This window comes from Heterocephalus glaber, unplaced genomic scaffold, assembly GCF_053883595.1.
Source record: "Heterocephalus glaber isolate CG9 unplaced genomic scaffold, H.glaber_assembly_v1.0 deba00001429, whole genome shotgun sequence".
In the NCBI taxonomy this organism is placed as follows: Eukaryota; Metazoa; Chordata; class Mammalia; order Rodentia; family Bathyergidae; genus Heterocephalus; species Heterocephalus glaber.
In genome coordinates this window covers 6,798,432-6,813,317 of record NW_028258294.1, presented here as the reverse complement: position 1 = coordinate 6,813,317, position 14,886 = coordinate 6,798,432, and the positions used below count along the sequence as shown (strand labels likewise).

The following is a 14,886-nucleotide window of genomic DNA, read 5'->3' as shown; positions in this document are numbered from 1 at the left end:
TGAGATAGATTCTCATATCACCAAAATCACTTTTTTAAAGTATTCAGTGATTTTTAAGTATATTGAGAATTGTACAACAATCATCATTCTCTCTCCTAAGACATTTTCATCACTCCAAAAATCACTCTCAATACCCATTCATGTTTACCTTCCAGCAATCCTCCCCCATCCCCTGGCCACTCTCAGTCTACTTTTGGGTTCCTTCAACTTGGGCATCACCAATACGCTGGACAGCGTGAACTTGCATGAAGGAGCACAAGGTCTGTAGAAGTGGATTTTAAATGCACATTTGAAAGCATAGCACAGTTATCTTTAGACCAGAGTTACCATAGTGTATTTCCTAATGTGTCTGGGATGCAGGTACTCCTGATACTAGGGATGTAGTTGAAAAGCACTGTGCTTAGAAGTATTTCACTTTTAGAGACACTCAAGAAACCTAGTTAGGGGAGAGTGAGATGGGCAAGTGCTCGGGGGGAAAAGACCCTTTCTGACTTGGGGAAATGTGGCAGTTGTCTTGTGCGGTTGTTAATTTTGACTGTCAACTTGACTGGACTGAAAGACTTCTTAAATTTTTTCAAAGATCCCTATAGAAACTGAAGAACTAAAAATACCTGGAAGTACTTTACTTTATTGCCTGGGTTCCCAGTCAGTTCCATACAATCCTCCAATTTACAGGAAACACTGACTTTGACCTTAGAACAGTTTTAAATGTCTTCAGTAAAATATGATAAATGTCAGTAACGGACTTTGATGAAATTGTTTATAGTTTCTCTTTTTGCCTATTAATCATGTCATGTTATTTTTAAGTGCAACACTTCAACTTTTCATGATACCTACAAGAGAAGTTTCTGGGCAGCTCTAGAAGGTGGTGTGCAGCAAGCTTTCCCAGTTAAGACCACAGCACCTCTCGGCCATGGAGGGAGGCCCTCGCTGGGGGGCGCTCTTCACTGCTGCTGTACACAGCCCTCTGTGCTGTGGCCTCTCCTCCTATCCTTCATCTGTACAGAGAATTCTCTTTACCTGCTAGCAGACAATACTTCACTGCTGTATTAACTTTGTGTTAACTTTCTCTGTTCACATTGATTTTTTCTCTTTCTTGGTGGCTCTTGACTGATAAGGGTGACTGTCATGCACAGGAATGCTTGGTATGACAGAATATGATACATGGATGAACCCTCAAATGTGAATGGAAAAACAAGCATCAGGAAAAATGCAAGTAGTATGACTTTAATTATAAAATGTTACAATATGTACAAAGCCAAAACATGTAAGGGATACAGTCACATGTGATAAAAATCATAAAAACTAGAAAGAAATACAAAATTATAAAAAGTGACTATTTCTGGCATAAACAGCACACTGGTGGTCAGTAGCACATGAAGATCCAAAATAACTGAAAACAGTCCTTTCTCAATAGGGTTATTCAGTTTAGAAGTATTTATTTTACACTACACATTTATGTTATATATTCTTTTTGTTTGTTTGTTTGTTGGAGACCGTGTCTCACTATGCAGTTCAGGCTGGCCTTGAACTCATGGTAATCCTCCTGCCTCAGTCTCCGGAGTGCTGGGATTACAGGTGTGTGCACCATACCTGGCTAGATGGTTCTAAAAAAATGAAAGGGATCAAGAGATGACTGGAGGGGATAGGGAAGGAAGGGAAAGGAGATGAAAAAAGGAATTAAGATGTGTTATGTACATGCATCAACTCCACATAAGGAATGGAAACATTATGTACTACATACATGTACAAAGAAATAAAATAAAATAAACAAATAACAAAAAAAACAATTACTTTTACAATACAAAGTGGCTACATTTACTAGAAGTGGATTTAGCTCACAACTTCCCAAAAAATGTGGTAGGGCGAGATCTTCCCAGGCTGGGGTGGCCAGGAAGGCCTTGGTCTCTAGGAGGCGCTGTCCTGTGCCCTGCCCCACTGTGCTGCAGAATGGGGGCTTTGCTACATGTTCAATGACATGCTTAGATCTGGAAGTGCTGTATTAGACTTGATGTTGATAGTGCTAGATAAGTGTTACTATATTAAGATGTTCTTCTTAGTTGTAGCATTTAGTTCAACTTTTCAACTTCAGAATAACATTCAATAATTATAAAATAAAAATTGTCCATTTTTCTTTCTTGGTTCACAATGAGAAGAAAAAGTATATGTATACACATACATACTTATACTCACATATATACCTAGAATCTCACACTTTTATTTTTCAGTGTATCATAGCAGTTCAACAGGACCTTTTTTCAGTTCCCTCCTAGGCTACTTCTGTCAATGTCCCTGCTGCAGCCTGCACTGTGAAGGCTGCAACAGAAATCTGCCTCTTCACTTCTTCCCAGGCCTTGGATGGGTCTGCTTTGCTTTTAATATCAAAGAGAGCATCATAAATTCCTGGGAATGACTCCCCTACATACTTATTGTGGCTGCTTGGGGCATAGATGATGTGCCTGTTAATAAAACAGTTTTCTATTAATTAGCTGCATGAACAATATACAAGATAAAAACAAGAGCACTCTGCAGTCCTGGATAGCACATTCATAATTTATGACCTGAATAATCCACTTGTCAATTGAACTTACAAATTCAATAGTCTCCAAAAACTGGTCTGTGATATCCCAGTATGTATTATATTTTTACATTAAACAAATAATTCAAAGTGATTCAGAGATATAATGCTAACAATGACAGTGAGAGCTGTTTACCTAGTACTGATCATGCATGATGTTAAAAGATTAACTTATTTAAAAAGAAAAGAATTATAAAAATTGTAAATCTTAATCTTTGCTTTTTTTGTGTGGTACTGGAGATTAAACACAGGTTTGGGTATGCTGGCCAAGAATTCTACCACTGAGCTGCATCCCAAGCCACATTTTTTTTTGGTACCGGGGATCAAACTCGGGTCCTTCTGCTTGCGAGGCAGGCGGCGGAACCACTGAGCTAAATCCCTGGAGCCCCGAGCCACATTCTTAAAAAATTCTTAATAAATTTTACAAAGTTAATATTGGTACTTCACAAGGGAGGAAACTGAGGTCTGAGAGCTTAAATGATTAAATTATTTGCTGCAATAAGCACTGCAAGTGTTCACTTCACCTGCCCCTTAATTACACCACTGTGATCATTAAGTCCTGTTGCAGCCAACCCACTTACTACTGAATTTTATCTCCTTTTTGAAAAAGGTATATTATTATGTTACAATGCTTTGCTGAAAGCACAAAGAATCATTAAAAACAAATTTGTAGGGGCCAGGGATTTAGTTCAGTGGTTCCGCTGCCTGCCTCGCAAACGCAAGGTCCCAAGTTTGATCCCCGGTACCAAACAAAAAAACAAAACCAAAAATCAAATTTGTAACATTCCACATGATTTAGGTAGAAGACTGCTTTATTGAAGGGGCAAGGCAGTTCAGTGTACCAGCCCTGGAAGAGGACAAGTATCCAAGTAAAGTGGTGAACAAGTACAGAGCACAGAAATGCTGCTGTTAGCAAATCAGTCACCCTGTCAGCAAATCAGTCACCCCCAATGCAGCCTTTAGGTGCTTCCCACACAGAAAGACAGGGCTGTTTGATGCTCTAACTCATTTTTCAAAACTTGGTACAATCTGTCAGATATAAGCATGCTTGTAAAAATTTAGGGGGAAAAACCTTACATTTCAGCATCACAGGATTACATTACATATATAAATAAATATATATTTCATATTACACATATCCATATATAGATTTATTATATTTACAAATAAACATAAATATGTTTAAAATAGGAGAAGGATAATGCTAAAATATAAAAATGATTTAGCACTTGGCTGATGGGATTGGGGAAATTTTTGTTTCCTGCTGAGTCTTTTTGACTCTTCTAAATTTCCTAAAAAAATTCTTTTGTAATCAGAGATGAAAAAAAAATACTAGAATGATATGTATAGATCATATTACATGATATAAAATATATTTATAATTTATTAGATTTAGTTTTAAATTTTCTGTTTGGGTGAAGGAAATCAACGATGGTATATCTTCCACAGTACAAAAACATTTTAAAATAAAACTAGAATAAACAGTCCTATTTTTCCTTACCTATAGAAAGGCCTCTGTGGTAACCCTAAAGGATCAATAAATGCTCGTTCCAGAAACATCAGTTGATCATTCATAATTCTTAATAATATTGGGCTAAAAAGGAAATAAATATAATGATTATAACTTCATGAGAATTTATGTATTACCCAGAAAATTTAAAAATCAGCAAAAATAACAATAACAATAGCATATATAATTATCCTATTTTATTTTATGTATTGCTTTTGTTTGGTACTGGGGATCAAACTCGGGTCCTTGCTCTTGCGCAGCGGGCGGCAAAACCACTGAGCTAAATCCCCGGCCCTAATTATCGTATTTTAAAAATCCTATAAAATACTATTCTCACAGACTTATGAAACACTGACCTGGCAGTGGAAAATATAGTGCATTTTATGTATACTGAAATAATAATTGATAAACCCAGGTACATAAGAGATTCTAATAATCTCATAGGCAATATTAATACTGAAATGAGCTAATCCCATTAGAGATATTATGTTAGGTTCCTGAAAAGTTATAAATATTTACCAAATGACAAACAGTAATATTCGTCTTCTTAAATATAAGCCTGCCATGAACATAAGCTATAGCATTAGCTTGATCCTTTCAACAATATTCAAGTATCCAAACATTCCCACAGAGCTCACTCCCAATTCCGAAGGCTGATGGTGAAGTTATTATACTAAAAATGACTCAATATAATTGAAATATTATCACCCGACCTTTGTCAACAATGAGTTATTGAATTCAGTACATTAACTCTGCATACTTAATGAGAAATAATCATTAAGGAATATTTTTAACCATTACTTAGATCTTAATTTTGTATTAATTTTAGTAATAGCTCATAGTGGTCACCTACCGTTCCTAAGGTTTACACAATGCATTATTTTTAATCTTCAGAACAATCCTACAGGTTGAACAGGGCAATAGCTCCACTTCATAAATAACAAAGGATGAGTTGTTAATCAACTTGCCCAAGGTCACAAACATAAGGTCTTAGAGTAAATGAAGTACATATTCTCCTTTTAATTGCACTATGTTGACAAAAGGAAAATAGAAATAACTAAAGACCTCACAATTTATACTTGAGCTATGTATATTCTTTCTTTTTCTGTCAAGACAGAGTCTCTTTATGTATTCCAGGGTGGCCTTGCCACAGTGCTCCTCCTGGCTCAGCCTCTCAAGTAAGCTATTTTTAACAGTTAGTTATTTAACATCATTTACCAGTTTAGGTAATTGTATGAAAGAGGCATAGACTGTTACCAGCTCCTATAAGCAAAGAGATAATTGAATGGAAGATAATTTCAGTAAGTAGCTATTGGCTTCTGAATCAAATTTCTGAAGTATTGCTACATAACAAGAATTCTCATGGACACGCCTACATAGAAATGCACAAACACATAAACACACACATCTGTCCCTCTCTCTTTTCCCCTCCTCCTATCCTCTTTTCTCCCTCACTCCTTCACATTTCTCTGTCTCTGCCTCTCTGGCTCTCTTGCTGGACTTTGGATCCTGTGGCTACCATTTAAAAACCCTCCTATGTTCCTTGTATGGAGCAGAGTGCAATTTGAACTACACCACGGAGGTAAATGCTCAGAGACAGAACAGGAGGGCTGACCTTCCCCCAGAGGTACTTTTACTTCTCTTTGTTTAGACAGCCCAAGCTGCCTGGGGCCAGTGGGAGCCTCATGCTCTCTCCAGGTCTGACAGCTGGGCTACAGCCTCTGCTGCCCTGGAAGAGCCATCAAGAGTGGAGTTCCGCTGGACACAGACCTGGCTGGATCGCAGGTCACAACCCTCACCCTGACAAACCATGCCTGGCAGAGCTCTAACTGGCTGCCAGTGGAAGCCTTGGGAAGTCTTGGGGGATCTGGGCTTTTATGGTTACCATAGCAATCACAGATCTTGTAGCAGCTTGTACCAGACTGACATCTCCTTAGTATTGCCACATTTTCCTTAGTGTTGCCTTTGTACCTTTAAAATTATGCTCAAATTATAGTTTATATTTATGATCTTATACAGAATCAATCCTAAATGTTTAACTTCCAAAGTCAATGGCTTCACAATATTTGCTATTCTGGATAAGTCAAATTTTACCAGGTGGGGGCAGAAATGAGGACAGTACAGTGGTATCTAGGTTCACGAACTTCAGTCTTTCCACCATTCTGGTCACAAACCGAATTTGACAAGAATCAAATCAAATCCAATGGTTAGGTTCAATGTTGACCTTATGGGGAAATTTGATTTGGTTCTCTTTCAATCTCATTTGGGAGCAGAATCATGGAAAGAATTAAGTTCGTGAACTGAGGCGCCACTGTATTTCCATGTGGAAGTAATGACTTCAAGAAGAGGTAGAAAAAGCTATGCTCTAGGAATAAGATTATGTGAGCTGTGATGTACAGACAGTGAAAGAGCAAGAAATAAAAGTGGAAAAAGCCAGGGTCACAGAGCAGAGAACAATCCTGGCTAAGATGTGGATGCTGCAACTCCTCCGTTGGCTGTGAGGGGGCGCTGCATCTCTGAGTAGCAGGGCAGCACTCAGAGTTTAGATCCAGGTCTTGGAGAGAAAGAAGGGCAACCTCCTATAGGGTGCGTCCGGGTAGAGGAAGACAGAAAACAGCAACAACTTGTTTGAGGACATTTTGGTAACAGAGATGTCAATTCGTATTTCCTTTTAATTATATCTGTTATAGACATAAAGAAACACAGAACATACTTGCTTTTGTCTAAGTCTTGAAGTCTCTTGCTGAACTTAGAAGCTATTTCTGTAAAATTATGTACTGCAGAAAACAATGAGTCTGAAATAGAAATTGGAATCATCAAAAACTAAAAACATAATTTCTAATAGTATTCTATAGTTTTAAAATCAGAATAAAGAAAGCATATTCTTTTGTGTTTTACAAAGCATTATATATTAGTATCTATGAAATGGAAAATATATTCATAGAGAGAAACAGATTATTTGGTCACCCAGAATAGCTGTAAATAACATGTGACCTAATGTATGCCATTGTATTTTAGAAATTAATGGGAACATACAAATAATGAATTTGCAAAGAGGAAGTGTAACATACCAAATGATACTCTGTATCTTTCCATTTCCTGTGGGTACTTCATTGAAATATTATAGATTTTATCAGCATACTTCTTTAAAACTACAGCATAATCCTGACAGCTGAAAGGGAGCACCATGGAACTGGCCAGTTCAAACACCATCCCTCCTCGAACCTGGGCCACAGCAAGGTGATATTTAAATGTTGGATCATAAAATTTTTCCACCAACTCATAAGTTTCATAGACACTATGATATAGTGGGTAGTTGCTGAATTTGTTTGTTTCCTACAAAAAAACAAAACAAAACATATCTTTCATAAAACAGCTTATAACAAAATGCCTAGCACTGTATTTACTATCAATATTAGTAAGAATGTTTGATCAGTGATGAATAAAGATAAAACACTTGAGCACTTCAATAAGCTACGTAGTAAAGGGCTAACGTTATAGTACTTTAGTATATTACAGGGTTGTACCAAGTAACATATATATCTATATGATATAAACAATACTATTAAAACATTATTTTGGAGAGACCTAACTGACTTCCCTTTCAGAATATGAGAGATAGCCATGTGCAGTGGCATACACCTATACTCCTAGCACCCTGGGAAGCTGAGGCAGGGAAATCACAAGTCCAAGCCCAGAGTGCACAACAACTCTTGTCTCAAAACAAAAAACTATTGAAAGGGCTGAGGATGTATCTCAGTGTAAAGGCTCTGGGTTCAATTCCCAAATACCACACACACACAAACACACACAAAGAATTTGAGAGATGTGAAAATATTTTAGAAGTCTGAAAAAAGACATGACAATGCTGCATTTGCATAAAAATTATTTTAAAGATCCAGAGAATTCTCAGGGGTAAGTCAGTAAGCATTATACAATATTGTGTAGGAAAGTATGCCAAATTATTTAATAATGGAAATTCTGTAGATTGATTTTCTGACCAACAGTGCACTGAGAGAATCGCAGCTGTTAGGGGTTCAGTAGTGAATTCAAACTCTCACCAAGGAGACAGAAGGGGGTGTTCATACAAGTATAAGGAAAACCAACAACATACATAAAAGTTGGGTGAAATCAAACTATACATTGCTAAATTGTGCCTTTTGATAATTTTTCAACGTGCTTATTTTTGTAATTGATACAAAAGAACACTTCTTTATGTACTAGTTTGTTGAAGAGGCATATTCTAGCATTAGCCATGTTTTGAATCCAGGTTTTGGGATTTATTACCAGAACTGGTGGTGGGGTCACTTGATCTTTCTTTGCTGTAATTTTATCATTAGGAAAATGTAGATAATATTAATATCTATTCTTATCATCACTCCACACAATCCTGCCTAACATCCTACCCCAAGAGCTGGAGATTAAATACTTCCTGTCTTTAAGACAGGAGAAGAATAACTAGTCCAAAGAAAAGACCTGCAGGTACTTAATATTGGCTGTCAATTCCCAATTTTCTTTGAGGATGTGAGCTCAGTGGAAATTTGCAAAGGGCTCATTCTCATTCCCCTATTGCAATATATTTAGGTGCAACAGTCTTGAATAAAATCTCCCTCTTATTTTAACAAGTAGCAGAATACTTTCTCATTAACACAAAATGAAATATAAAAAGTAATAGTATAAGCTACTGTTTATAACATGGAGGTAGGTAGGTAGGTATTAGAAAAAACAAAAACTGAAAGACTGCATTTGATGAACAGAGATCAAGTGTGTGGTGAGCATTGAAATGAGATAAAACACTGTTTTTCTATATAAGCTCCTATAGAATTAGGAGATTTTATAAACCATGTATTTATTTTACTTTAATGAAAATGAAAACTAAAACCAAACACAAACACATCAACAAAAAAACCAACCCACCATTTTTACGTGTTCCCTGTGTATTGTTTCATTTGTTGTTTAAATATTTGTTACTGTTTTAACGAATGGACCCATAATAAGAGATAAACATCCAAATATTTTCAGGTCTTGTTTGGGTTGATTCTGAATGATAACAAGAGAAAAATTAAAAACAATTCTAAATTAAATGACTGAATGTAGTGTTACCAAATAATGCAGAAACAACATAAAGAAGTTGAAGCTTGGGCCGGGGAGGTAGCTCAGTAGTGCCATGCCTGCCTGGCAAGCACAAAGTCCTGAGTTTGATCCCCAGTACCACAAGAAAACAAAGACAAACAAAGAAAAAAACCAAACTGAAGTTGAAACTTGTAAACAGAAGTATTGGTGACAAGTGGAACTTAAATATGATGCTTAAGACACCATATAAAGGAACTATCCCATGTAGTATTAGCCACAAGACATCTCCCTTCTGCTTTCAAATTTCTCTATTCTGCTAATGCATGAGCCACTTTTCACAGTAAAAGTCATTTATACAGTTAAAATACATTCATAGCTTTGAAGAATTTATTGAAATAAACTCACCCAATTTTTAGTATACCGTGCTCTGCCTGAAGCAATCCCAAGTCTTTGGAAGAACACTTCAAAATCATTACCAGACCCCAACTTGCTAATCCTTAAGGGATAAAAGAACAGAATTATTTCAGAATAAGTTTTTCATCAAATATAGACTAAAGATCTCACAAAATATTCACTTCTATAAGAATATTCTGTGGGGTGACTATTTTAAGTCCTATTTTTAAGAATGGTCTTGAAGTTGGAAAATGTTTTCCTTCAGATTAGCTCATTCTATGTATCATTTATCTTTGCTATATGTTATAAAGTGAAAAGAAGCAAGCTTCTTTCAAATAATTCAGACGGAAATTCTGTTAAATCATTCAAATTACTCATACTGTTGGTAATTACATTTACAAACTACTGATATCTGTGCCTTTTCTTTTGCTGAAGTGATGCTCATATTTTTATTAGAACAACCAAAATATTTTAACTTAAATGTTAAGAAAAAAAGAGTGATAACAGAGGGACAAGATAACAGAAATATAAGGGGAATTATCATTATCTACATTAAAAGATTTTTTAATTGCACAAGAATGAGCAAAAAATAATGTGCTTAAATAGAAATTTATTACTATAAAAGACACATTGTCATTAATACCCCTCACAATAGTCCCCCTCCCTCAGAACATTCTTATCCCATTAATCCATCATTTTTGCCACTTTTCAAAGTAGTTCTGGGAGGCCTCTTTCAAGAGTGTTTTTACAAGATGTGACAAAAAACAAAGTGAATGCTGCTGCTGAGTAACATCCAAAAGACATGCAGGCTCTTAAAAACATTAGTGTCTCCTCATCCACCTTACTCACCAGGCAAATTCTGGCTTTTCCCTGAAGTTAAAATGACCATGAAAGGTAAACATTTTCAACTGATTCAAGACATCAAGGCAGCCACAACTGTACATCTGAAGATAATCATTGTTGAGGACCAAGCTATATGAAGAATTATTGGGGGACAGATTGTGTCCCATGGTCTTGAGACCAATGTGATCAACCTTGGGAAATAGAAAAGACTACGGAAAGCTGTGTGCTTTCTGGCTGTGTGGGAATGCTAATGATCAGTACTCCTATGGAAGGATAACATCTGTTGAGGACAATATAAAGAATGCTAGTTCCTTATTAACTTGGGCAGGCATCCGGGTACAGGGAAGAACCTGTTCCCTTTCACACACTCCCCTAATAATATTTAATCTGTTCCCTATTTTTCAAAGTATCTTTTCAAGCATTTTTGTTCCTTGAATGACACATGACCTGCTTCCCCCTATGCCTCTTGCTGGCTAAAAAAGCATGTCAATCATGGAGATTGTTGAGTCTATCTGCTAGAGGCAGGCTTCACTTGGTTCGCTTGCACCTTGAATATTTTGTTTCTCCTTTTCCCTGTCATACCCCACTCACAGGTATCTTATGGTCTGATCAGCCCACAGAAACTGGTGCCTAAACAGGAGACTTGAGATTTGGAGAGGAAGACCCACCTGAGTGGGACAGAATGACACAGTTGTAGGGAAATGCTTCAGGATGATTTTGGAGATGGCTATACAAAAGTGAAAGCAAGCGCCAAGGATTTAGCTTAGTGGCACCATCCTGCCTCACAAGCGCAAGGTCCTGAGATCAATCTCTGGTACTAGAAAAAAAAAAAAAAAAAGTGAAAGTAAGCACTAGTGCCATGGAAAAGTTTTCTTAACTGGGATGATGGGGCAGAATTTGTCAGTAGAGTAGCAAAGGTATGTGCAGTTACTAAAGATGCTATTAAAACAGGCCGGGGCAGTCTGGGGATTTAGCTCAGTGGTTTCGCCGCCTGCTGCACAAGCGCAAGGACCCGAGTTTCATCCCCGGTACCAAAAAACCCAAAAAAACAGGCCAGGGCTCAGGTTAACACCCACATGCAGGTTGGAAAGGATTAAAATTTAAAAAAATACATGAGTACATGTAAATAAATGGATTATTAATAAATTAAATTATTAATATTAACTAATAAATAGTTATTAACTAGTTAACAACTAGGCTCACCTTAATACTGTTTTTGCATTTACAGGAGTAAAGGGTTTTTCAGTCCTTCTGATTCTAATTACAAGATATCTCTGTTAATTGACTACAAAATGTTCTGACTAGTCTTATTTATAGTTACTAGCCTAAAAAGTATAAAAGCATTATTATAATTCAACTTGGCCAAATATACCTGAGTATACTCTGGTTTTATAAACAAAGTATCTTATATGTGTGTCTGCCTATCTGTCTGTCCAATCTTACAGATGTTTTGTTTGAGCTCAACAACATTTTTTCTCCATTTTTTCACCTTTTTGGGTTTTTTAAATATTTGCCTATAACTTAAGTTGGCTTATAGATAAATGTCATTAAAATTAAAGACATGCTTCCCTCCCCCACATTGCCAGCTGATCAAAATGATGTCAAGACTGGTTTTACAAATACAATGCATGTTGTTGTCTGCATAATAACTCATAAATATTTCATTGGTCAAAAATAATGTGTTAATTGTTATGATCTGGTTCTCATAGGTCATCTAAAATTTGTTAAGATAATTAAATGGGGATCCTTAGGCTTGGGGGAGACTGCTAGGCAGAACTCCACTTGGTGAATAAAGGAGCAGCTACATGGAAATATTTTCTAGACTATTCACTAGGGATACCCCAGTGGTTTCCATAACCTTGTGGGAGACATACCCCAATATGTACTGCTAAACATTATTGAGATATGTTTACATTGGTCATTGTCAAAAGGTTAAATTTTCTGTAGAAAAAAATAATAAGGTTTTATTAAAAAGATGCTCTTGGTACAAAACTAAAAGATAAAGAGATTCATATAGCTGTGATACTCATTATTGGTAATTTCTTGGTGTACTAAATGTATTCATGCTTCCTGGGTATACAGGTTATGGTGATAACCTTTTTCAGACTCAGATACTCAGATACTCAGTTTTACCTCAGAGAGTGATAAACAGTCCCACTTTGTGTCAGCATTTAGTAAGCCAAGCCTTACAATTTGCCTGAAAAAAATATCAAGCTTGTATCATTCATTATATGGATGACATTTTGTTGGCCATGACTACAAGGCTACAGCTACATCCTTTATTTGCTACAGTAAAGAGGGACCTTAATTATGGCCTTTGCATAGCTCCTGACAAGGTACAAACCTCTATTTCTATTTAGGCACTTTGCTTATAGAATGGGCAGTAAGACCTCAAAAAATAAAAATAAGATGGTATTGTTTATTGACCTTAAATAATTTTCAAAAATTATTAGGAGATATTAATTAGATTTGGCCAAAATTGGGTATTGCCACATATCAATTAAAACACCTCTATAATACACTTCAAGGTGACTTTCAGATTAATTTTCCTCAATAATTAACCCCTGAGGCACTGGAGGAAAAATTAGTAGAAAAAAATTCTATGAGTGGCAAGTGTATCAGGTCAATAATAACCAACCTCTCATTCTATGTATTTTAAGTACTCCTCACTTCCCTACTGGGCTTTTAGGACAATTTTATGATTCCCAATTATTCCCTATTGAATTGCTGTACCTTCCTAATCAAATAGTATAAACTTTACAGGTGTACACTAAATAAATAGCAAAAATTTTAGTGGCTGGCAGAACTCATTGTAATCAGCTATTTGGCAATGATCCATCTTCTACTATTTTACCCTTAGAACCACCTCAATATTCAACCTTGTTACAACAACCCACTTATTGGCAAAGATGCTTTCATAGCATTTATAAGTTAAATTGTTAGTCATTTTCCCAGTGACCCCATCTTACTATTCTTTCTCAGACATCCATGCATAATTCCTCAGGTTACATGATTAGATCCTATTCCTGATATACAGACTTATTTTACAGATAGCTCCTCCGAGGGAAAGGCAGACATCTAGAGTGTTTTTCAACATATTATTTTAACCTCTGGGCTTTTAGCCCAGAAATAACTGCTATTGTATATATCATAGAACTTACTAAGTTGATACCAATAAATATTATCAGTGACTCAGCCTATGTGGTGTTTCTTACCCAAAAAGAAAGTAGAAAGCACTACTTTAAAAGCAGTGCTTTTTAAAGTAGAAAGCACTACTTTAAAAGCCACCCTGGATTTCCCTTTAGTTAATTTGTTTCTTAGATTGCAACGGGCAATCCAGAATCACTCTGTTCCCTTTCATATTGGACATATTAGGTCCTATTCTAATTTCCTGGGACCCTTAGTCTACAGTAATCAACAAGCTAATTCTTTGGTGGCTTATGTTGCTCCCTTTTATTTGGTGAGACAATCCCACCCATATCACCATCAAAATAGTAGGGCCCTAACAAAAGAGTCAATTGTATCATTTGCAAGCTAAAAAAATTGTTTTATCATGTCCTACATGCCAACACATCCTTTGCCCTACTCCTGCTCAGGGATGCAACCCTCAAGGCCTTCAACAAAATGAAATTCGGCAAGTGGAAATTACTCATATTCCATCATTTGGATGATTACAATATGTCCATGTACATCTTTATAGATCCATGCTACCTATCATAGAGGTGAAAAAGTGGGACATGTTCAACTTCGTTTGTCTGCCTTCACTGCTATGGGAGTCCTACACACAATTAAAACATAATTGTTCTTCATATGTTTGTAAAGCTTTGTCCTTTTTTCAGCTCTTGCATATTAATCATATTACAGGCATTCCCTATAATCCATAAGGCCAAGCAATAGTAGAGCATAACCATCTTTACTTAAAAATTCAATTACAAAACCAAAAAGGGAGAGTATGGTTACCTCCATAAGCTCAACAGGATCTTGCTACTTTCACTGTAAATGTTTTAAATCCACATGCAGAAACTAAATATACACCTTCAGAACTCCATTAGCAAAAGGACAGATCTTCAGATGCACCTAGAGCACGAGTTTTAAGGAAAAATGTCCAAACAGGAAAATGGAATGGCCCAATGCAACTAATAACATGGGGACAAGGGTATGCTTATGTATTGACAGATAATGGAACTCCATTGTGGGTACCATCACTGATTGTGTGACCATGGAGAGAGGAACAGCCCAGCCCCATGGTAGAGCCTGTTAATCCAGCCCACCAATGCAAGCATTCTCATAGATGACCCTGGAGGAGATGCTCCGGCTGATGGCTCAGCCACTAATGACTATGTAGGTAGCAAAACTCATAGCATGGGGACAAATGAAAAAGACAACCCTGAAAGCTGAAAAGCTGCTGGCAATACAGGGCTTCCTGTATACTCCAGAAAATATATTTGTTACCATGATGGCTGTCATTACCTGTGCTGTATGTATAAGC

The 14,886-nt window shown here is 36.5% G+C and overlaps 1 protein-coding gene across 4 annotated transcripts in view; it reads right to left on the bottom strand.

The window, feature by feature from the left end:
• Positions 1 to 1,206: 1,206 nt before the first annotated feature.
• Positions 1,207 to 14,886, bottom strand: part of Folh1 (folate hydrolase 1) — a 58,228-nt gene continuing 44,548 nt past the window's right edge. For all 4 annotated transcript variants that reach the window (XM_087212264.1, XM_004868200.3, XM_087212265.1 and 1 more), the window contains 5 exons: positions 9,567 to 9,657; positions 7,160 to 7,424; positions 6,802 to 6,883; positions 4,080 to 4,172; positions 1,207 to 2,459 (listed from right to left, as the gene is read on the bottom strand). In XM_087212264.1, coding sequence (XP_087068390.1) covers positions 2,270 to 2,459; positions 4,080 to 4,172; positions 6,802 to 6,883; positions 7,160 to 7,424; positions 9,567 to 9,657 — 721 coding nt within the window. In that variant the 3' untranslated portion in view covers positions 1,207 to 2,269. The remainder of the gene's footprint in view (positions 2,460 to 4,079; positions 4,173 to 6,801; positions 6,884 to 7,159; positions 7,425 to 9,566; positions 9,658 to 14,886) is intronic.